The 25,887-nt window shown below is 40.2% G+C and overlaps 1 protein-coding gene across 5 annotated transcripts in view; it reads left to right on the forward strand.

Moving 5' to 3' along the window:
• LOC124184077 (protein turtle homolog A-like) overlaps positions 1-25,887 on the forward strand; it is a 385,811-nt gene that overhangs the window by 261,643 nt on the left and 98,281 nt on the right. For all 5 annotated transcript variants that reach the window (XM_046573473.1, XM_046573474.1, XM_046573471.1 and 2 more), the window contains one exon: positions 3,979-4,154. In XM_046573473.1, the coding sequence (XP_046429429.1) occupies positions 3,979-4,154 (176 nt within the window). The remainder of the gene's footprint in view (positions 1-3,978; positions 4,155-25,887) is intronic.

The raw sequence follows: 25,887 nt of genomic DNA on the forward strand, positions 1-25,887 counted from the left end.
GGATTAAATTTTGGCTGTTGTTAGATGTGTTTTTAGAGAAACGTCATTCGCACGAGCGTTTGAATTCCAGAAGCAGTTGACTTGCGTAGCTTAACCGAAATTTGAAAAATCTCTCGGAGGTTCCTTGGAGATAGGAGCTTCGTAAGGTTGTTGATTTTTCAACTTTACCAAACTCCCTTGAATGATTTGAAAATATTTTCATGAAAAACTTCAACGTCTTCGTAAATTATTGTAAAAGTATCGCGTGTGAAATGAAAATTCTCACTATAATACGCGGTGATCTTAGACGTTCCATGAACAAACCGAGACTCGGGGAATACTTTTAAACTACTTCAAAATATTTTAACAACGTCTTTGCAATAGCCTGAGATCATTTCTGACTTGAGAACCTCTTCGAGATACTTCGAGATGATGAATCGTCTACCAATTGACTTCGTGCAGTGAAATATCGTTGCGTGATAAATAATTGTGAAATACGAAGTTATACCGGTTAATTCGGGTCTTACCTTGTCAAATATAAAGATAGACCTAAGTACACACGGTAAATAAAATAGTTAGACCTAACAAAAACATCTGATAAATTTTGCATAATTATAATGTAGAGTAAAAGCTATGAATTATGGTATATAACATACCAATTAGTTAATCAAAATGAGTCGATTTTTGATGAAATTTCCTTTACGTCAGATGAATCACTCAGCCGAAACAGTAATTTGCGTTTTGAATTTCGAAAGATTCCAATCTGCGAATTCAAAATTCTTCATTTTCCTTGAATTTGATTATTTGAAATCATTCGCACGTGCTCGTGAAGTGCAGCGTATATTCACTACACGAAGAAAACAAAGATCAGTATTTCATTTTAAATTACATATCGTCCTTGCGTCGATCTAAGAGCAGACGCTCTTTATTTTTTTTTTTTTTTAATCAATTTTTGGTATTTTTTGCAAAAGCGCAAGTTTCCTTCGGCGAAAGACGAACGTAAACGCAAAGGTATCGAGGATGAACGAACGCAGCGGTATCTTTTCCACTCGGATGACCAGACGTGGCTAGTTTTACATACGTCCTGCAAGATTTACCCACCACTCCGCTCCATCGTCTCCGTCGTTCACCCGACGTTTGAGTAAAAGTTAGAAATATGAATTTTAAAACAGCTGCGGCGTCTTCCGACCTCCTCCGCTCTGTACTCGCGATCCTCCCATAGACTAGATTGAAAGATAACTTCTCCGCTCTGATATTTTACGAACCTCCGACCCGGCGGTTCGGAGCAAAGCAAAGAATCATGAATTTCAAAGGTGAAAACACGAAATCGGAGATTTTTCTAGCCGGTGTGCGGTGAACCCGTGCAGCTGTTCGATATCGAGTTTTCTTAATACGATGAAAAGCCGACGCGTCGCTTCCGCCGGAATGAAAATCGTTAACCGATATTTCAACGCCCGTGATTAAAAACTAGATCCACTCTTCGCCGTTCGCGTTGCTCCTCCTCGATCCCCGTCTTTGCTGTTTTCGCTGCCAATTTTTCCGCATCCTCACCCTTGACGCTGAATTGAATTCCAACAATATTGAAATAGTTTTTTTTTTTCAACGATACCTGTTCTACTCAATTTTTCTAACGTAATGTAACAAATGAAATATTTCTCAGTGTGATTTGACGAAAATTCAGGGCGGCGATTTCGGCGGTAAACCGACCGGCGAGAATTGTACGTAATATCATTTCTTCTCAACGAGGAGCGGAAGCCATCTTAGATTTTAACCAGATCACGCCACGCCGTTCTCGTTTAAACTTTAATTGACTCGTCCGATGGTTTTCAGCCGGTATGAAATTGCTCGGCTCGCTGCGGGAAACGTACCTCAGTCACGATTCGAAAATCAAATCATATACTCGCTTGCACATAACCGTGCGGCGATTTCCTCGAAAACTTTTTAAACGATAATTCCCGCACGTGCTTCGCAGGCACCGCAGCTGAAGTTCACTGCCTTTGCATTCCGGTCTATTCTTCTCATTCCATTTTACCCCATACCCATCATTTTTCATTATCCATTTTCCTATGAATTTATGTTTTATCATACGAAGGTTCAGAGCGTAGGCACAACGCTTGTGTTATTTTTTTTTTTTACCAACGATATCGAACCAGACTTTGTGCAGAATTATTTATGAATCGTGAAAAGCTTGACTTATCTGGTCGACGTGAAACACGTTTCCTACAACTCATCGCGTTAGTTTTTCGATCTGATTATTTTCTATTAAATGATTGTTCTTTTTTGCCAAGTCTTTATCTTTGGATATCAGACAATTTGAAAGGAGCTTTGTAACGAATTCTATTCTTGGGTAATAATATTTTATTTCAAATACAGGCAAGTCGGTTAATAAAATCTGTCGAATGATTTGCAGACGAGATTTTTAGTTCCTGATTTTCTTTTACTTCAGGCAAATTTGTTGGGTGGTTTTAATCACAATCACATTCGTCCGCCATCATAAATTCATCGATAAAATGAAAATTGAAATGTAAATTTGTATAAAGAAAAATCAGTGTACAAAAATTATTGATCGAAACGGGTCTTCATGTAGTGATTGGTTGAATTTTTCTCCCGCAACTGCCGCTTAAACAATCGTGAAATCCAGACCGCATCCGAGCGTTAATCACTTCATATTTCCTATTCATATCAACACTGATAATATTTGTCATATCACATAATTCAAGGGTCATTCAACCTCGTTTAACCCGATAATGAGTCCAACAATTTTAAATATCGACACTTTTGATCTCGATGAAACTTCTGAAAATGTTTGTTTGAGTCGTAAGCAAAAGCGTCGATGCATCAGCCAAGGCGAGTGCTGAATGAACGAACGATGAAAGATATCGGCCATGAGAACGTGTGACGTACGCCATTTTTCCGAACCCCTGCGAAGGAAAGTTCGATTTAAAAAGCAAAGAAATATAATATGTTACTTCACAAAAAGTACCACAAGAAGAACCAAACATAAACGTGCAAACTTAAGTTTAAACTCAGCGCGATGACGTCACTGGCGGTGCGTAAAATTAGGTAACCGGAATGTGCGCATGCGTCAGGAAAGCCCTAGTGTGTAAAATTGAGAGTTTCAGTCAAGCGCATGCACCAGCTTCGCTTTGTCGCACTTTTCGGAAATGAGGCATTTTACGCACGCTCCACAGGCTTTGAAAATCTTACTTTCCGAGCATGTGTTGGAAAAAAATTAATTTCCAAAGAATAACAGAGAAGCAAAGTTTTCAGATTCTTGTTGATTATAAAACTTTCTTTTTCCGTAATATCTAGAGAACGGTCATAGATACGGAGTTGAGTGCGAACTCGTTTCAATGGGAAAATGTTGGGACATTATTGATGAATAGATAGATCGAATATGTTTAAACAATCTAATGTCAATTGTTCCAAGTGGCAAAGAAGGGTGAGCTGCTAAATAGCGATTTCCGTGATACTGCACTTGTAATACTGAATGTCAGATAACTGACAATATTCCAGTGTTTTTGATTATCGACTTTACTCTGTTGTCTGATAATATTTCAGACACCTGATCGTTTCATTTAGATTTCAATACCTCGTATGAGTCCTATAACATCATATCAATGTTTTAATATCTAATCTGACAATACGGGCCAACGACCCGAAGGTCTCCCGAAAAGGTTATCAGTCAACGTTGCAAATTGTCACGCAAATATCTTGGCATTCGCCTGGATTATCATTATATTAGATACACAAAACATTGATTCTCTGCAGCATTTCGACGTTGAACGATTAAATTACAGAAATGCAATTTCATTGACTGCTAATGAGCAATCGGAATGAAAGAGATTACACTCTCCATGTCCGTATTCATTTATTTGTCCGTTCATTTTCTTCTCGTCAAACGACGAATTAGAAAAGTCGTTTTCGATATTTACACGTAGCACATGTCGAGCGCAGATTTACAATTTGCTAATGGTTGATTCTTGTTTGCTTTCGCAGCTTCGGGAGCACAGGGAAGCAGCGGGAAGAGTTCGGAGGGTTCGCAAAACGCCTTGGATAATGCCGCGGCGCGGCTTGGTCCGTATTTTGACAAGGCGGCATCAAAAAACGTGACGGCCCTTCTGGGCAAAACCGCATATCTTAATTGCCGCGTTAAGAACTTGGGCAACAAAACGGTGAGTACAAACAACTGCTTGCCGTCTTCATTCCAAAGTTCGCCTGCTTATGTAATACAGCTTGGTTGATAAAAGGGGGTTAAAAGTTGCCGAAGAAAAACTCAGGAACACCAAAACTTCGGGAATTCGGCGAAGACTGGAAACCGGTGAAAAGAGAAAAAAAATAAACGCCCCACAATTTCATTCTGAAAATCAACTTACTCTCTCGCGTTAAAATATGTATTATAAATATATATACAGTTCGGAACAAAAGAGAAACGTGTAGAACGGGGAAGGAAAAAGATTGGATCAAATGGCGACGAAAAAAATGTCATCTCGAAGATCTCACGAATGCACGCGACCCGTGAATTTGATACGCGTGCCACTCCAAGTGAATATGCAAGGAAATTGAAAATTCAATATTGTAGCTTTTTTTCGCGAAATTCTGCCGCCCGACAACACTGATCATCATCCCCTTTGTGCCGTAATATATTTCCCGCCTACCCACTTCAAGGACAGACGTTTTTCACAAAATTTCATTTCACTCCTCGGTGACAACGCCCGTACGTAAATTGTTGCGAAAAAATTTGTCGAGCAAGTATTCCGATCGACGAAGAAAATCGTAGAATCAAAGTCGAAGATCTCCGTAAGTGCGAGTACAGTTTTTTGCTCGATCGATCGCTGCGTCGAATCTCATGAATTCGAATTCTCAATATTCCGAATGATTACCCAGTTTCCAAAAACTTCCTTCGACATCTTTCCCCCAACGAAAAGCCAGAAGTTTCATCCTTACGATACGAATCATTGTTTCCTCGTTCTCTTACATCCGAATGCAGTTTGTAAATTCAGTTTCAATCCCCCCTGAGAACGGTAAATTTTCACGTTGAGGCAGGGGGTCGAGGTAATTAGTAAATGGGCTGCGGACAAATTCCAGCCGCGTTTCGAGTGCCTCACTCGATTACAAACGCGCACTGCGCAAAGTGATGGAAGCGGCAGAAGCGGCATCGAAATGAGATCAAGTGTCAATATTTTACGCGAATACAATGCAGCCTGCTTCACGTGTCTCGAGTACACCGACGGTACTCGGCTCCGGAAGCTGAGTCTGATGCCAACTCTAGTGCCCTGAACCCATTTCTGCTTCTCCTTCAGTTCCCGCATGACCCTTGCACGTGTATTCAAACGGCCCCGTAGCGAACTCGGTTATTAGAACAAAGTATTTCAGTGCAGTCAAGACTGGGAGGAAAAGTCTGTACGAGTGTGTCTTTTTCCAGTATTTGTTTTTGAAAAAAAAAGAATAAAAAAAGAAAAATTCCATTTCACTCGAGTGCTTTGAACCGAGTTGCACGATTTCAACGACACGTGCAATTGGAGTCTAATTTTTCGATCGACTCGTGTTTTTTTTTTTTTTTTTTCTTCCACTCAATTTCCATACATTTCACTTCAGTGTTTCAGACTTCACTGCGAGCGCGCTGATTAATAACGTCGGTTTTCGTTCAATGTTCGTACTCGAATACTCTGCCCTTTGGCCTTAGGCTTTGCGTTCGATAACTAATCGGTAGCTTAGACCGCCACGGGGGTAGAATGCTCCGTTAAATTAGCCGTGCACCTCTTGTTCCACAGCGTATAACGCATCCCGATACCCTGCAAAACCGAACGAACGCAATTTCTCTTGTAATTTAGACACATTTCACATGCGTTTGTGCAATTAGCAAAGTTCCGAAGTGAAACGAAACCGGATACCGACGAAAATTCCTGTATCAATGAAACGAATTGACGGGTTGACAAATTCTCAATGTTATTTGTATCGTTGGTACGAACGCGTTAAGCGAAAGAGGGAGAAAAAAAAAGGAAATCCGAGATTTTATTCAGCGTACAGAGAACGAAAAATCGCCAGCTTTCATCGCGTAAACAACTTTGAATCATTGCTCTCGGTTTATTGCAGTCCATCCTGAGTATAATAGCTCTGTTTTTGAAGTTTCGTATAAATTTCTGCTCGAATATATATATATATATATATACATATACATATATAGACTCTGCAGCCGCGTTCACGAGCTATCACCTGCACCCTGTAATGCCGAAAACGCGTGTTCTCTTGGAAGAAAAAATGGCTTATTACCGACAATTCATTGACTACACCTTCGAGTCCGAGTCGCAAAGTGTGCGTAACGCAAATAAACTTGGAACAAATACGCGGGTGGTAAGCAGACAGTTAATTTCGGTAATTGCTTGGTCTGCAGATATCCTGGAAACGGTGGCAGGTTGGTATTCGGTATTCCTGAGCTAATAGAGTCTCGTTTCGAGACGAGCGAGAGCTGACTGAGTGCCCGGAGGGGTTTAAATCGAGTGAAATTTTGGTTTAAAGCCGCGCTGTAAGAGAACAACTTTGGCTACTTCCACGTTTGGGGGGAAGGACGATGGCATACGGTTGCCAATTTTCATCGAGTTAGCCGATGAAGTTACGCCTCGTTCCGCATTGCTCGGGACGTCGATGAACGCGAAGACAAAAAAAAAAAAATAAATAAATAATAACAATAATAATAATAGTAACAACCATAACAATAATAATAAAAAAACAACCGTGGTAAATACCGACGAAACCAAAGCACTTCGCGACCCCTTATTTGAAGAGTAGCTAAAGTCAAAGTTCCGGAAGAGTCAAAGGAAAATAAAGGAAAGCACAAATAAGCCGCCATTCGCTGTGTAATTTTGTTGAAAGAAAAATTGCCGACCTCAACGGCGAAATTACCATACTTCAAGGAGCTTTTTACAAATGGCCGTTATAATCGAGCTTTCAAAGATATCCGTCTACCGTTCGCTTTATAAACCGTGAGATTCCGGATGTTCACGCAAAATTTATCCCCGGATAAGCTCACCCTATTTTTCACATGTATTCAGAAATCTCGAGTTTCCGGTTTGCACGGGATTTCACAACTTTATTGTCTCCTGGCCACGTGTTAAAGCCTTCCGATAAGAAAACAGTCGTCGTTGGAAGAGGTTCTTAGATTTCACTCTCCGACAGCCTACATTTAGATGAAAGATAAATCTCTGATACAAATTATTGCAACAAATCACAATCTCATTTTACTCGGTCGAAGATTTCTGATAAATTGTGTAATCATAGCTCATACTTTTCGTAGTTATAAAACGATCCTTGAACCGTGAATCACAGGCGCGTGTACAATTTTCTAAGCATTTTTACGAACTCTGATAAATTTTCCCTCGACCTTCGTATCTATTTTTATCTTTCTTTCCTTTTTGCCCACGTTTCTTTGGCATATTTTAAGGATAATCGTGCAGTGTCGGACCGAAGAGTTATTCACTATCGCGCGGTAAATTTATACGGTCAAGTTATTCCCGGTCCTGCGGTGAGAAAGCGAGAATTTCGTGATGCATGAATATCCCGACTATATGTATATATAAATACGATGCTGCCGAGGGCTCGAGTAGCTACGGCATAAATACACGATCCGATCGAGCTAATTTATTAACGCAATCCCGGCAAACTCGGCATGATTTCAATGGTGCTAGACGTCAAAAGCATAGAAAATTATTTAGAACCCCTTACCGGTCCCGATTTCCCTTGCTTATACTTGCCTCACGCTGGATTACTTCCGTTAAAATATTTCGTCCATTCAATATCTCGGTGAAAAATTTAACGTAGAATTATTTTCTCAATTTTCAACGGCAGAAAGTGATTTTCTGGCGAAGAGGTAAAAAACAAGAAGAAATACGGTCATTATCTTGCATCAAATGCTATATTGCAGTCAAGTTTTAGTTACTTTCGTGGATCATGAAATATATTAAGATCAGACGGAATGATTAGAAAAATTCATGTGATTAGTGTGTTAAATTCTATACCTACACACACACACACACATATATATATAGATGTACATACGCCACTTTTCTCGTTTGTTTCTACAGAAATTCTTAAGAATTCGAAGATTCCCCCCGAAGGCATTTTTGAGCTTATTAATTTTTACCGGTTTATCAACATCGTGCTTTGCTGATGAAATTTATCTTGACAATTTAGTGAATATCGTGGCTACTTTAACGTTCGTATATTGGAAAACTCTTGACGAGGGTTCGCGGGAAGGCGCGAAAAGCGAATGACAGCTGTCGGTTCGATTGTCGTTGAAAGTGCAAATGAAAATTGGTAGAAATTATATTGGCTTGTTTTACCGACAGTTGAATGAAAATTCATCTATCAAATCTTTCGTTTTATTGTTATCACGGAAAAACTCCCTCGTAACGTCAAATCGTATTTTACGCGTTGACGAAGACCGGAAACGAACTGCAGAAGCAAAACCGGGACCACTAAGGATCAATTGCACGAATTTCAAACTCTGAACAATAACAGAAATCCGCGAAAAGAAACGAGGAATCGGATGGCTTTTCATTCGGCTGTCACCGTCCCTCTGGATTCTCGAAAAATTTATCCCAATCATTTTCTCTTTTTTCGTTCGATAAAATCTCGTTTGTCATTTTTGGCCTGATATTTACAATCTCGCAATAATGCTTTTGATGCCATTTAATACATTTTTACAATCTCGTTTGGTTGTCAAGTTGTGTAAAGAATATTCACTATTTTGTTTCTTTTTTTAACACTGTGGTAATTATTCATTGAAGCTAATAACATTGATCTATTTTATACATCGATGAAATTTCTAAATATTCCACATTTTATTCCTTCATTATTTCTTGACCATTGTCAATAACGGCATGACCGTTATTTTTCATATTTTATTTGTAATACAACGTTGATCAAACCAGCCGTCAAATCCAACGAAACAAAATTCGCTTTCGTTCGACTGAAAAAATCTGTTGGCATTACAAGGCATCGTTTTTACAGTTTTATTTTTTTTTTACTCACTTTGGACAATGTCTTATTTGATCGATCAGGAGTTTCGGATGACTCGGCATCAAGAGGTCATCGTTCTCTTGGGAAAAAAAAAATAGTCATTCGGGAGGGGCTCTGAACAGTTTGATCATATACGTATGCAGGTTTTCAGCAAGCTTTTAGACGGCTCGAAAATGATCGACTGATTCGAGGGAATTTCACGCGAAAGCTCTTGAACGGCACTTTTCCGCTCGTCCATCAAGACTAACCGCTTATGGGCATGCCGGGGGGTCAATTCGTCCTGATCAAAGATCTGTGACCAGCCTTGGTAGATTATCTGACTCAGCCGGAGCCGGAGAAAAAGATAAGGGGTCGGAGACGGAGAGGAGGCAGTCGAAAAAAATGGAATGAAGAAGAAGAAAGATAAAATTAATCGCGATTTTTCTCCCTCGCTTTTATATCAACGTCGAATCTCTTGCGTTTGAAGGGCCACCCCCCAAGGGGCCGAAACGTCTGCAAACAGTTGACGGCTTATTTACCAACCTTGAGCAGTGAAAAAGTTTTAACCAAATGACAACAATTCCCGAATTCTTAGGGGAAAGAGAGAAGACGTGCCGCTGCATAAGTAAAATCGACAATTTTGAGGAGAAGCGCAAGTTTAGTCGTGCCACGGAATTCGGTGCCAAGTTTAACCGAGAAATTTGTAGAGTCGTAATACGAAGGCAAACGATTTGACGTATTTTTTGGGGTTCTGTACAGTCGAATCGAACAGTTAACTCACCTCTCTCCGTTCTGTTTTCGCAAAATGTTTGAAATTATTTCAACCTCCAGAATGATCAGAGATTTTTATCATCAACTGACTCCGCGTGTCGACTTTTCAGCTTGAAATCTAAACAGGGGAGAAAAAAAGTCTTCAACTTTTCTGGAAAGCATTCAATTATACTATTTACTATTCATCGCCGGTGAAATAAAAGCGCTCCCACTTTCATCCATATTTTCTTGTACATCTAATATCAGAGCAGAAGTTGCAACGCGGGTTTTTCGAATCCCGTTTATCTTTTTTATGCAACAAATATTTCCGGTGTTGTAACGGGGGTTGAAATGGTCGATAAATCTCAATAATATCCGCGAAGGAACAGAAAAAATTCCACCCGAGAGGGTGTCGCGAGCTTTGTTTCGCCGGGTTTACAAGCTTTTTCGAGTGAGTCTCTCGATCTTTTTTTCTTCGATTATCAAGTGAAATTACGCCGTCGCGTCGTCGTTGCCAAATTGGATCAGTTTCACCTCGGCGACCGCAAAAGTGCGAAAGGAGGGCACGGCTAAAGGTAAACTTGAACTTTATGCAATTAGTGTGCGTTCGTATACTGAATAAATCATCGCTACAAGATTTCCTACGGGGATCAGAATTACCAATTCGTTTTGTAATTGCGCAATGTCTGATGACATGATCTCGATGTTGATCAACTTGCATTATTGATACGCGAGTTTATTATCTCTGAATCTCTTGGTCTCTTTGTTTCATTTTTTTCCCAGCACCGCAGTGGGACGTGTAAAACGAATTAAAAAACAAAAAAAAAAAAATATTGTCAAGAGTAATTTCAGTCATATTTTGTTTGCAAGAAATCAGTGAGTATCCGGTAGTCACCCGCTTACTGGAACACCCTGTACATGCTCATCAACGTCCATCTTGATCGATCCAACCAATCAAAAATGGCGGCCAAACAAGAAGTGTTATTTTCCAAACCCCCCCCCCCCTTGACCAAATGTTCCAACGTTTTCTAATCTTGGCGTTATTCAAGCTAACGACATTGATTTGGATCATCGCTTCGAATCTTTTAGAAGTCACGAATGTGCGATGCAAGAGAAGTCACGTGAGTAAAGCACCCCAAGAAAGTGAGAGGCGAGGGGTTCTCATGTAAATAAAGCACCCCTGAAGGGATGGAATCTTCAAGGCATCCACGTCGTTTATCCCGGGTAAGGCCAAGATTGGGGAACAGGTGGACATTCACCGATGACCCTCTTCCTGCGCGCCCTTCTATCACAGTTGGAGATTTCGGTCGAACAGCGGGCGGTGAATATAAAAACTTAAATCTTTTTTGTCGGTCGTTATTTTCGATTGGCATCATTGATCAAGCTGTTGTTAGATTTAACGAGGATCTTCCGCTTAAAGAGACCTTTCAAACGAGCCGTCACTCGAGTCCCGTGTCATTATAAGTGATTTTCACCCGCTCCTCCGAATATGAGGGAAAATCGTTCACCCTGTTGACAGGACAGATTTTTTCCTCTCATGCATTTCGTCCGCTACTTTTTACATACCCGTTGTACGGCTGTAGTGGTTAATTAAAAGTTTACCGGAGCAGAATAACAGAAGCGTCAGATACATCTTTGATATCAATAAGGGACTCTCGGTGACTCTGATTAATTGCCAATTTAGGGAGAGAGCACTCGGCGAAACCGTTCGACTAATTGCAAACGACTAATTTGATGCGAATAATTACGAATTGTCAACCTGCTACGGAATCAATAATCCCACGGATCGGTATTAATTCCAGTCATAATACGTACTCGTTAATCGATACATATTGTTTATAACAGGGTGCATTGACGCAAAGAGTTTGAACAATTAGCCCTGAGGATTTACTCGACTATTGAGCGAAAAAATACTTTGGCAACTTTCTATGGCTGTGAAAAAAGAGACCAAGACCAATATAATATCGATAGCAAAAACCACCTTCTGTTCATTTTTTCTATTTTGCGAACAAAATGTTGCAAACGGTTTGTTTACTTAGCTGTAAGCGCGTTATAGGTATTGAAAATAAGTTCAGAGCGTTCCTTTTATAGACAGGCATTCCCGTGGGATTTGAATCGAACTTGAGAAGATTTCCGACAGCTGTACGAGAATGATGGGACCCTAACGTTACGTGGAATATTGCTTCAAGCTATTTCTTCGATGTAAACATTTTGCGATAGATATGTTCAGTTTGTGCATCGTGATTTTCGTCGCAAGATTCTTCTATCCCATTCGAATAAGCTGCGTTAAAAATTCCCGTTCAATCGTGAAAACCGCAATTGATATCCAGCGAGCCGATTAACCTGTTTCTTAATTTTCCAATTAGAATTACAGGAGAACGAGTTTCCCGGTTTCATTTACTTCCACAAAACTTTAACGGTCCAGGTTGAAAAATCGTCCGTATCTCATCCCCGAAAAATTGAAACTTTTGGAAAAATAATCGTTCTAAAATCAGAGACAAGTTTGTTCACTCGCGTATCTGGTTCTCGCAGTTCGTCGAACACTTTTCATTTCCGATGCGAGAAAGAAAAAAGGACGAAACGCTTGCCGATTTTCTTTTTTACGTCTTCAGACCCTAATCCAAACCATTCTTTGAATACAACCGATATTTCGCTAAACAATTTACGATATCAAGTGTCAAAAAAATACACGCACGCGCGCGTGCAATTTCACAATATTCCGAAGTCCGAGAAAACTTTCGAGGTACAAGCAAGAGTAAACGTGGTCCTGAATCCAAGGTGTCGACAAAGCTGGACAAGCTATAACAATAGAAAAGAAGTGGGTCGCCGGCTGTTTTACCGCTATAAGTTGCATGTGTGTATCCGGTTGTTCTTTGGAGTTTTCGACTGACGGACGGGTGGATTCCCGGGGTAAATCCTCCTCCTCCTCGCCCCTCCCCCGAACCTTTTGCTCTTACTTAGTTCTCCGGGTAAGCTCGAGGACCTTGCGGCAGTAAAATCCGTCCAACCCTCGAGGTGGCTTGGAGAAGAAGAAGAAGGGGAGAAGAAGAACGAGAAAACAAGAATAAGAAGAAGAAGAATACTTTTTCCCCCCCTCCTTCCTCGGCTCCCGCCCTCTCGCTTTCATCCCTTATACCCACAACCCGTCACCGCAAGCGTTGACCCACAATAATACAAGCTTACCGGCCGAGTAACGACGCCTCGCCGCAGGATAACGCCCCGAATTTCCTTCGTCCTTTCGGCGTCCTGCCGCCAGGCAATAATTATTCCTACTACGGGTGACCCATCCTCGTTACTCCACCCCTCCGACCCAGGCGTTCCAAGGTCAGCCAATTTCTGGAGGTCTCGTCGCGTCTTTCCTCCCCTTCGATTCCGTATCGTCCTCTACCCCTTTTCACTCCTTGTCTTCGCCTTATTTTCACCGCCCTCCTCGCTTCCATTTACTCGGTTTTATCTGCCTCCCCCGCAGCTTTTTTCACTTCTTTCCTCTCCTCGTCATCTCGCCGCTCGAGGCAACGCTGTACTTGACCGATTGAAATTACCCTTATTATCCTTTTCCGTATTAATTACGCTGAACCGATTCTCTTCTCGCACGTTCGGACCTTCGTGCGGAATTGCGGCACGTCGACAATTCTCGATGATGCGATACAAGAAATTACTTTCTCCTTCGAGGCAGCTCTGATTCCCCCGCGCAAGCATCGCGGTTCGTTTGTCAAAGATTTCTCATAGATTTCTTCAGAATTGTTCTTGTTTCGAACTGTAATTCTCTGCGATTAACAATTCTATAAGCGTAACGTATACCTGCAGATTAAAACGAATTCTTATATTAGTAAAGCATCACCTGGAGACTGTATTTTCTCTTTGGTCTCACTGCTCGTTTCTGAATCCACAATTGGCTCCTTCTCGACGGATCACGAAGACTGTGGGTCATAAGCCAGTCGGGCGAATATATTAAACTTGGTCGACACTTTGGCCTCGATAGATTCGTCGATATCGTGCCAAGTGATCGCAAACCTGATCCCGATTGATCGTGTCAGTTTTATGCCCACTGAACTGGAATAATCCCGTACCATCCACACAGATTCGTAATCGCGTCGGTATTCATTAATTTGTAGGAAACCTCGTATGAAAATCAAATCAAGCTGACGGAACGCGTGTTTACCGGAAACAAGAGGGGAAAATCAAAAAGCACGCATGTACAACAAATAGTCTTTGCGTTAGAGAAAATAGACAAAAATATCGATAATCGTGAATTGTCGACTCATTGTCAAACTTGCGTTGGTTTTCTGCATTACATTTGTGCGGATCAAAGTTCGCAATGTCAACGTTTTTTCTTGCAGTATTTTCAACATGTTATAGATCGAAGCTTCGAAATGGTTTGTAAAAAATTCTGGAAAATGTTGGTGCCTTGTCGTTTCCACAACCACAAAATCTCCCGAAAAACATTAAAAATTACACGAACGACGTATCGCCGCTGTTTTGAACTTTTTACACACCATCGCCGGGTTTTTTACAATAATAAACAAATATGTTGTTACCGCGGTTCGCGCAGCGATGCAAAAAGAAAAAGATTGCAAGCAAGAATTTTTTGTACCTTGGATATTTAGCGCTCCACGTGCCGTTAAAATTTACAAAATTCAATATATCCGAGATTTTTATTCATTTGTTGTACATAGGAGCGATTTATTGGATCGTGTTGTCTTAGCGTGATAGAATATGCATAAGGTTATACGAGACGAGAATCGATATCCCGGTGAATAAAAATCAGCGAAGAGTGTAACAAGAAAATAAACAAGAAGAAGAAGAAGAAGAAGAGGAAGAAGGAAAAGAAGAAGGGGGAGCAGGAGAGGGTCTGGAAAAAAAGAAGAAAGACTTTTTCAACCAACGACACGGTCACATCCTTCAGAAAAATTTCTGTGCCCGCTAACGTGAGCGATAAAAACACGCTACCAAGGATACATCCCTCATTTTATTCAGTTTGCCAAATTCACTCCGGATATCTTTTTACTCCTACGCAGATCGGCTCTGTTTATTTTCACTTATACGTATAGAACGCAGGTTGAGATCCTCGTAAATCTTCGGGATCCGTCCACTGTTCCAGGTCACCGCATATCGCGCCCCTGTTAGTTTCGGACGTTTTTAAAATCGTTGAATCCCGACGACTTCCGGGATTCGAGAGCTCCGCTGTCACCCGCTGCCCGATCTATGGATCCACGATTTATCGACTGTCGATAAAACCGAAGTGACGAGTCAAGACTAACCGATCTCTGCATCGACTATTTATCGACTGTCGATAACTCTCAAGAGACGGGCAGAAACGGACGGAAATACAACGCAACGCTCATTCGTATTTCGCACGATGAAGCCGAAGTTCGGAACATTCGATGAAATTAAACTTGCCGACACAAAAATTGGTTACTTCGCATCTGTTGCGATTAGTTGCGACGTATTTCGTTCGTCTGCAAGATCTTCTACGTGTGATTCAATGCCTTTTGGGTGACTTCGTATCTTTCGCTCACATTATCGCTGGAGTTAAAAATAATTGTGACTGCGTTACACGACGATAAAATGTTTCATATTTTTGAAAACAACGAACACTGCTTCGTTCTTCTGAGACATTCGAATGATTCACTTGCGATAATTACGATTAAAATGTGTGTTTGTACGACGTAGGTATCTGTTGACCTTTCATTTTCTTCTAATCAACCTGATTAATTGAGACGCTTCGTTTTTTTACAATCACTACAAGGGAACGAAACGGAATAATAACAGATAAATACGTAACGTGCGATGTTTCATTTACGCAGTGTGAGAAATTGAAATGTTCGTATGACGATGTATAACAGTGTTTGAGAAAAACGTTTTATTCGGTGAAAAAAAAATGTCACTCTCAAAGTCATTTGGATACTGAATCGTTTATCTTATAATTTAAGGAAGACGTGATCGAAAAAAAAGTGAAGAAGAAATTCTTAAAGTTGATGGATAAAACTGTTACTTGTCGAATCGGAATTTAAGAATTCGAATAATAAGAATATTTTTTGGATCGTCGCAGTTCACTGGTTATGAAAAGAAAAAAATTATATCAGGGGTCGAAAAAACGACTCAACAAGTACTAGAATATTGTGTAAAACATAACTGTCGATTCAACTTGACTACAAAGTCAAGTGAACGGCACTAATGTTCCTCATTACTGCTGAAAGACAAAAACAAACTCACTGATAAAATCATCATTTCGATAAGAAATTCACAAGTCAGAGAACTCGACAAGAATTTCTGGTAAAACAAAAAGTATGAGGGTCAGAATTGAATTTCCCATATTCACAGTTGTTTTCCACAAACAATTACTGTAAATTTGAAATAGCCGTAAAAGTAAAGTGTCATATTTATTTATCACGCATTTTCAACAAACATGTTTTCACAGAAACGTCATCGGTAGCAGATTATGTTGAATTTTCTTATTCATCGAGCTTTGAGTACCAACCGTTCAGAACGGTGGATCACAAGTAGAAAAATCAAGCGTTATGAAAAATTTATTTTCACTTGTCGCAAATAACGATCAGTTTCTTAAAATTTAATTAAATCCATGATTTATGGTTGACGAAGTGGGTTAATTATACAACTGACGATTCGACTGCCGAAAGCACTAAATTTCTTTTTGCATTTCTTTTTGTTCGGTGGAACGCTTGCGAGGTTTCGGAAATACATCGCGATTCGGCATACGCGGAACACGGAGAGGTATTTACGATAATGGCAGGAGCTAGTCATGAAGGCGGATATATAACATCTGAATAAATACGGTGTGCGGAACGGCGAATATCGCGGCGAGGATACGGTGGTTCAGTTTTAAATATAATTTAACCCAGGTCGTAAATCAATCCTGACCTCACCCCCGTCGTTCCACGGTTCCATAGAAATGGGCAGCTGAAAATTTATCGCAACTCTCTCTCTCTCTCTCTCTCTCTCGCCTTTCCGAACGTACTCTTACCACGAAAGTTGTTAGAGCTGTTATATAATGCCTACATGCACCTTTATATTCACACGCGAAAGACGGTGATCGCAGGGGTGGCTTAGCTCTGAGGTAATGCGGGCATCTGTCTTACCGACACTCCGGACAGCCGCCCATCGCCACCCTTCGAGTCCTTCGACTCCCTTCTGTCGGCTCTACACGATGGTTAATCATTGCCTTCTCTCGGCTGCGGCCACGTAACGTTAAAGTCTAAAAGACACGAGCCGTGAATCGACCGAGAGACGTTATTCGGGAATTGTTGTGAAATTTTTAAGATCAATTAAATCGGTGAAAGGAATGTTACTGGGCGGGGGTGAAAATTCGGAGATATCGAAAGGTCAAGGCGTCACAGTGGCGAATTTTCACACACGCAATAATCTGTTTTGTAAGATCTCGCAAGGTCGAAGGTCAAAGTATAGGTAAACGGAAGTATGGAATCGTCGGAATGAACAGGAACAAGCCGAAAGATAATTCTTCAGTCTCTGCACTTGATACTTTACGTTTCCACTTTTTGTAAATTTCAAAATCCTGTAAAACAGATTGTCACGTATTTAAAAGTTGAACATTACAACCCTTCTATTTTCTGATTCTTGAGGGCAGAAAACTCGCTCAAGGATATCAAATTAAACTTCTTGTATCGTACGAAAATTTTTCAGCTCATCGATTGTGTATAAAAAACATCGATCCATCGATACTTCGAAAGTTGAATTGTTATTTGGACATGAACCATTACAGATACTATACTGTATACAAATTATTTTGTTTGTTAAAATGAATTTCGCGGTTAGCGAGTCTTTCGTTTTATCTGAAATGGCTGTATTTCATTCTTTATATTTTGGATCGTCGTTTCGTTGTAAACTGAAAAATCGGCAAACGTGCACGTTTTATCGTTTCAGGCATCGGACCGATCAGCATTTTCGAAACTTGGTTTGCACGGTACATTCTACATCATCCCATCTAATTAAACCTCATCCGAAACAAAGACGCGTTTTTATTTTCATAGAGCTGTTTTGATCCTTCCGAAGTCGTATTCGCCATTCGAAACCAGCGAATTCCTCGTCGATGCTCGACTCCTGTTTCGTCTTTTATCTCATCAAAAGCAAGCCACGCGCACACGGGATGAAAATTTCACGAATGTCACTCGACACCCGTACAGTATATATATTATTCGTAAACAATGTGTACAATGTACACAGTCTTGATAAATAATGACAGGACCGATCGTCGGCTTATTGGCGCCAAATTCATGCCTCTTAGTGACACTCGACAAAGTAAACGAGCCGCGTGAATGGCTTCGATTTCTGGGTAGAACGAAAAACTCCAGAGCGATAGGTATGGGATCTGATGAGAAACGGAAGAGTCGTATTTTCGGAGCAATATCAGATTACTTATCTTTGTTACGTTTGCCTCTCGATAGTCGTTTGTTTTTCCGGAAGTCAAAGGCCAGCCAGCCAAAGAGGAGGAGGTATCAGGGTGAAAGCTCTGAAAGCACTAATTGCGACATCTCTGATATTCTTCCTGGAAATTTACTTCGATATCTACGCCTTTGTCGTTTCGCTTTCAATGGACAGATTGTTTCGGGTAGCATTTTGCGAACACAATCAATTACAGGTTAATAATAATAATTCACAGGTTCATTATACTTTGTCCGAACTCCTGCATCGCTTCTCATAATTGCGAATACGACTGGTACGAAAAGAGACGGAACATTACGTATACAATTTGCCTGTAATCAAGGAAGGATCAAAGCAATCAATGCATTCTGTTGATTATTCGATGCAAATGACGGATTTGTCAGGCCTGTCTTGTCGAGAAACAAAACTCGCATATATTTTTATAAAATCTAGGTCAAAGTAACCTGTTCTTACAAATCAATCGAATCATCGTTTAGTTTTCCTGAAGTCGAATACTTTCGTTGGATTTTACGTTTCTCAACTTTTCTTTCCCACGCAAAAAAAAAAAGATTTTCTTTCCTTCAATTCAATCCTCTCGACTTTCGTTTTGCTTTTCAACCATTCGATCCGATGATTAATTTCAGTCACCTTGATTACTTTTCAAAGTATCCATGGCTTGTACATCCTTAAATAATAGGTGAAATACCTTTTCAATTTTGCAATATGAACACGTGACGCGGTTGCCTTCAAATATTTCAGTCTCACGATATCACAAAAAGAATTTTCGATGTCTTTTCCAATGTCTGTACGCCTTGCTTCCAGCGACTGATGGTTCGCGAAGAACCGAAAAATGAATGATCGATCACTTTTACGTGACACTCAATCATAACCAAGTCACACCAAATTACACCGTCCCGCAATGTAAAACGTCAAAGTAATCGAGATATACACTTTTAAAAAATATACACGTTGAAAATTCAACGCAGTTCGTATAAAATTCTGAAAATACAACACCGAATAAGCGATGTTAACCAAAGTAAAACACGGTCGACCGATATTCGACTTGTTGCCGGCCGAAAATAAAGCCGACTAACCGGAGACTGAAGAGTACAAATATTTGAAGCCAATATGGTTTTGACTACGTAATACTTTAACCATACGTTCACGAATATCCGCTAGGTTGTTAATTTACAGTGAAGAACATACAAGTCAAACTGTAAATTGACTCGTCGTGATAAAAAAAATAATCGAACTAAACTTTAAAATGTCGATAAATACCAGATTTTTTTTTCATTCTATTACGAAAGGTCAGATTTATAATCACGAATTATTTCGACGTTGGTAAAAATGTTGTTCATTTCTTCTCTGCCTTCACGTTTGACGTGGATACAACCGCTATTAGTGAGTCGTTTTAACCGGCGGTTGTAGTTATTACAACACGAGCTGTTGTCCAACGTTCGTGTTCACAACAATTGCCGCCGGAAACAACCCCATTTTTATTTCACCCCCGGAGTTTCTTTGCTCAAGAAACTACCGGGACGTGAGCTGAAAGAATATAACGCGGACTCCCCGCCAGCTCTCACCAACTAAATACACCCGACGAAAAAAGGGAGTATTTTAGGGGGGAGGTTTTAGTACCAAGGCAGCCATCGAGCCTCGATCGAAACTATCGTTCGAACGGTACCAGGAGTGAGGTGTCGTTATAATTTTTTAAATGGTGGACTCTACGTCATTCGTTGTAACCGAAAAGGATTCGCTTCGTGCACTGAGAAAGATTTTATTTTTTGTGGTAACTAGAGAAAATCAGTAAAACAGGTATCGGTAAAAAACTGTTTGAATATTGTTGGAATTACGAAAAACGGGTTACACCTAACAATTTTGCGCTATCTTCGATCCTTTTTTGGTAATTGCAACGCAAAATCAGTTTGCGAGGCTTACTCTACTTTTTTACTTAAACAAGGCTTCAACGTCAATTTATCGTTGCACGAGCATTAAATTTTCGCAACAGTTGCAAGAAAATATAGCAACGGTGATCGCAATGAGAAAGAATAGTAACGGATACCAGACTTTCCGGTAACGGCTAGAAAACTAATTTTCAATTTCTACCTAGAACTATATTTTTCGATCGTGGCAAAAAATGAAAATAGTTGAGGACTGAGCGGTAACCGCAAGTAAAAATTTTTCTCTGTCGGTCTAAGTTAGCCTAAGGCTTGTCGGTGTCATTGATTTTTCACCACCCTTTTCTTGCGTAAAACAACGATACGCACTCTGGGAATTCATCGAGTTTAGCCCCGACGTTTCCCAATCACCCTCTTACGTATAATATATTCTTTCCCGGGGTTTTTGCGCAAATTCAGGATATAGAAAAAATTCTTCCTCCCTTTCGTGTCGCACATCCGGTCAATTTCCGCCGAATCTCTGTCGATTTGATTTCGTCGGGCTGTTCAGGATATTATATCAAACGTGAAATCTGATCGAAAGAAGTGATTTATCTAGTCGAGTTTCATAACACAATCGTGACAATAAATAATCCGTGCATGACTACACGCAGGAAAAGTTGTTGATGGACTGAAAGGACTACTCGTAAGACTCGTCACCGTTCTCCTTACTTCTAAAAACAAACAAACATCTTGCACAAGAGATTTTCACTTTCAGAAACAAGCGGAAAATGGATTGAATGATTTTTATGAAAATACGAAAATTGATTTCACAAGATCGGAAACAACAATAATTCTTCAGACCCGAAAACAAGATCTGGAGAAAAATCATTAAATTTTTCATTTTCTGTACGGTTGAGATCGTTTTTTCTGTTATAAAAAAATAAAAAATCATGAACCCGAAGCAAAGAAGTTATCTTCAATAATGCTGATTGTCGAGATTGCTTTATCATACCGTATAATTTTTCAAATAAAAAAATGTCAAACCGTGCAACCAATTTCAATTTATTCATTTTCTAATATCACAAGCTTTTTACTCACGTGATATAAGCAAAACGTTCCAATCTTACGATTGTTCAAATCGCTTGTTTGATTTCATCAGCCGGTGCGAAGAGTCAGACCGTAAAACTCTCGACAATTTTGGATTGTCTGATGGAGCGAGTTTCGGGCAAAGGTTAGCCGATCCTAATTGTGAAGTTGTGAAGTAAAATAAGGTTCGCGCCCCCCTCACCTTTTCCCAGATACCTGCCATCCTTCCATTTGCGTTATCGTGATCGGTAATTAGTTCAAACTTCAACTCGTTCGTGCTGCACTAACGGAAGGGCGTGGGAAGAATTGAATGGAGAAGAACTGGAGGACTTCATGCGCCGCGAGCCTTGCCGACAAAGTAACTTGGCCAACTAATAAATCAGCAAGTAAAATATAGATCAATTAAGTCCAATAAACGCGCCTCTCAACTATTTCCCAACAATTTTGCAGGCCATTACTTCAGAAAAATCCGTCAAACTTCGCGAAAACAAGGCTGACAAATCATCGTTATCAAACCTGAGATCTGCCCGGCAAAAATTGAACGAAGATCCGACAGAAATGACAGATTTCTTCATTTTGTTGGCGGTTCATTTATTCCGTGAAAATCAACGTCGAAAGATATCCGATTTTGATACCGTTTTAAATTGAACTGATTTTTTTCGTTTCCCCCACAAAGTTTTTGCAAGTACTAAACTGATTTTCAGAATTTTTTTACCATTCCAATATCGTCAACGATTTTTTCGTATTCGGAATATTTTTTCTAGCATTGTAGTATCGAAATTTCCTTTGAAACAGAACAAAGCGTACGAGCAAAGGTTAGAAATGAGGAAGAGATTGTCGTAAATATATTTATTCCAGAATACGAAAGGCGACGCTTAAAAAATGCCGTTGGAGAGAAATAGCGGAGCCCCATTTTCCATCACCAGATGTTTGAATTGGGAAACAAGTCGTCTGGGATTGAGGCCGCGTAATCGTTTCAATTATGTTCACCTTGAGGACGTGCGATGAAACTGGTACAGCCGGATAGAAGATTCGATTAGATTTTAATTGGATAGTCGAAGGATGGGGAAATTGCTGCCGATAACTAGGCGTGGGTGTCTGGGTATATAAAAGGCGTTTTCTAACCGGGGATCTCCGTTCGTTTTAATTCGAATTTAGAACTTCGCTTCTCCCGTTAACGATAGACGGAAGAACCAAGGTGTGTAAATACCCGGGGTGTACGTATATATACCACACCTGATGCAGTCGCTAAAAACTCTTTGTTGGCAATCTATCGCCGATTTTGTTTGCGCGACGCTCTTCAGCCGTCCAACCAGTGTGAAATTGATACTTGAGTACACGCGGTAGAATAAAACCGATCCTACCACCTGCGGCATCGCTTCCGACGTTTAATCGATTCTTCGGTTAGGTTTGTCAGCCAATAGACGAACGCTGAGTAAAAATTGCATTTGTTACAGTAACTAGGAAAATTCAGTAAAACAGGTATCGTTAAAAAAAAAACTGTTTGAATATTGTTGGAATTACGAGAAACGAGGTACGCCTTTCCTTTAGATCCTTTTTTGGTAATTGCGTTGCAAAATCAGTTTGTTCGGTTTACTCTACTTTTTTAGCTGAACGAGGCTTTAACGTTAATTTATCGTTGCACAAGCATTAAATTTTCGCAACAGTTGCAAGAAAATATAGCAACAGTGATGGTGATGAGAAAGAATAGCAACGGATACTAGATTTTCCGGTAACAGCTACGAAACTGATTTTCATTTTCTACCTAGAACTATATTTTTCGATTGTGGCAAAAAATGAAAACAGTTAAGGACTGAGCGGTAAGCGGAACTAAAAATTTCTCTCAATGAAGATAGGAGACCTGAAAAATTCGTCTCATGCATCTCAATGTTTCACTCAAATCGGAGTATTTTATATTCGTTTGGACTGAGACGTTTTTCATTCGAATTTCACGCACTTTTGAAATATGGTTTTCACGTGTAGAGAAGTTCTTGAAAAGATGATTCAGGGTCATTGTTGCAAAATGGTGAGTTTAAATGGATCGCTTGGCCCGAAAACAATATCTGTTTCAAATAATTTAAAGATTCCTTCACACCATCCATACTCAATCTGATAAGTTTGATAAAAAGTATCGGTTTTTCAGCCAACCAGTCCGCTTAAATTCTCCAAGACGGATCGCGGGTGTTCCTACGATTTCAGATTAGCTACTTTCAGCGAAAAAGGTCCCACAATCCGTGGGTGATCCCATTCTGTAAGCGTGTTGAGCCGATAGGCATTCGAAAGATGGAATTTCTGAGGAATTCAAAGCGGGCTCTTCGTACGTTTGCAGTTGAATGCATGAATAGTCAGATTTATGGGTGCGATAATACGTCGAAACTCGCAGACATAGATCTTCTTGCGAGAAAATTTCCTGGGCCATCAATTCTGGGAGAATTTTTCAAGAGAAAGAGGAGGTAAAATCCCCCTCCGGTAGCCGGGTTGCATCTTGTTATTCCGACCCGAGTGCATTTCCGCAATATATCCAAAACACCTCGGAAGCTGTAGGAAATGCAGGTGAAAACGGGGCTTCAGAAGACGGGCGAGAAGAGAAACAAAGGCTTTTCCTGGGGCGCTCGAAGGGATGAGGAAACCTTTTCATTCGAATGTTCAAATGCGATATTCACTCTCACACTTTACTTTTTCCCGAGGCGAACAAGGGCGTGGAAATTTTCTCTATTGACATTTCACCCCGACTAACTCAACTTCACCCTACAACCTGCACTGCGGTACGCCAGCCTGAATTCCTCGCCGAACCAAGCCACGTCTGTATTGTTTCAACGTTTCCTTGGGAATAATTTCGCCGAAGTCGACCGAGAAGTTTATGGACTTACGAATTCGTTTATATAACGCGAGCATGTTTTACGCAAATTACGTATTTTCACGACGGTAGAATTATTCTGCCGCTGCGCATGCGCGGTGTGCAGAAAAGAACACTCAAGTTAGCTGCCGATTTTCGGGATATCGGTAACTTTCCTCAATTCCGCTACGAAAGAGCGACGCACCGTCGATATTTCAACCCTTTCCGTTCGTTCGTTCGTTTGTTTGTTCAATATACGAAGAAATTGGGTGAGTTTGCTCGGTCGGTAAGGGTGGGCGTACCGCGTACCCCAAGTACTGGGAGTTTAAAGTGGTATTTTCTTTACTGCGCGCATGCGCTGTGGCGTACAAATCTGACATTACGCGAGCCTAACCTCAATTTCGTGCTTCGTTTGCCTCTTTGTTAAACAATATGTTATTCTATTCGAGATGGTAACGTGGGTTAAATTGTCGCTTAATTAGATTCACTTGCCTGCGGTGACTAATCGAGAGAAATTTCAGTTGCGCAGATGATTATTTTCATTTTTATTCATATATATTAACCGCAAAATATAGTTTCGAGTATAGAATGCCAATGAGTTTTATACCTCGAACCAGATAATCTACGTCTAGTTTATATTGTACTTTATTCGAGCCGGTACAAACCTAACTCCGACTTCAGTCAATTGTAATATTTGTTTTGAATTTAAAACTAAGATTTCGTTCAATCAAGTCTAATTTTTGCCCATGCGCAAGAAATATAAATTGAAGTTTCAATGCATGTGTACTTGGATGAAAATGAGAGTAAGTGAAAGTGAATACGGCAGAAATAAAAATGTATATAGAATTGGAATGAGTTAATATTCGCCTTGTCGTATGGTTTTTTCGTCACGGAGAGCGGAAAGGGTTTAATGACGTAATCCCGTAATTCCGGAGGTTAAAACGAGCGTAGCCCCGCCATTATTACTATTTTATTTTCACAGTCTGTACATGCTCGAGTACATACGGGGAATTCCAGGCTAAATAAGCCAGCATTTTTGCGAATTTTTTCCCATCTTCGCAGATCTACTCAATTATTTTTCAACACAGATAATCATATAAGTAAAACGAATTTGCCAGAAAAAGAATCTGAAAAAATATTTCAGTGCTTCTTAGAGTTGAAACAACAATATAAAAAATCGTGAACCAAATCCGAGAGGTTGAGAATCGGATCCCGGTCCACTTAGCGTGGAATGCCTCATATCGTACAGACACAGATGATATACGTCGACGGGCTTGTGCGATTATACTCCGTAAAATTGTTGTGTGCCCCACTTTAGGGAAATTTTCGAACGACGGAAATAGAGTGACGAGGAGCCTCCCTTTCCTACCTAGCCGGTTTAATATGCTCGGAAAATTACAGAAGTACACTTTAGCCCAGGCGCGAATTACAGCCGGCGGTTTTATCCAGTGCTAAATAAAACGCTCCGGCTTCAATTCCCCGCCGTTAAAACGTCTCGGTGAAAAGCCCTTTCCCGGCTGTAATTCATCCCCCCTGTTACGTTGAAGCGTGGTCAGAAATCGCATCATTTTTCAACGGATCCAAATCTCCGCGTATCTGGTGAGAAATTTTTCGAATTAAACAACAGACAAAAAAAAAGAAAGAAAGAAAAATCACGTAAAATGTGAATTAACATCCGTTTGTTTTATCATACCGCGTGATAAATCCCTCGCGTAATATTATACAAGCATTAATTTGCTATAAAAATTAATTTTAACCTTGTACCTTACAATCGGATTAAGCTCTTCTTAAATTTAACCCCCCTTCCCCTTCTTCACTCTTTCAACGCCCACGCTTCGAAGTAAAACAGGCAATCATAATATATATTTTTAATTTTCTTTTGTATTCCCTCGTTTTTCTTCACCGTACGCTTTTCTTGTTTCTTGTTTTTTTTTTTTTTTCATTATTCATCCTCCTTTC

The sequence above is a fragment of the Neodiprion fabricii genome, chromosome 5 (assembly GCF_021155785.1).
Source record: "Neodiprion fabricii isolate iyNeoFabr1 chromosome 5, iyNeoFabr1.1, whole genome shotgun sequence".
NCBI lineage: Eukaryota > Metazoa > Arthropoda > Insecta > Hymenoptera > Diprionidae > Neodiprion > Neodiprion fabricii.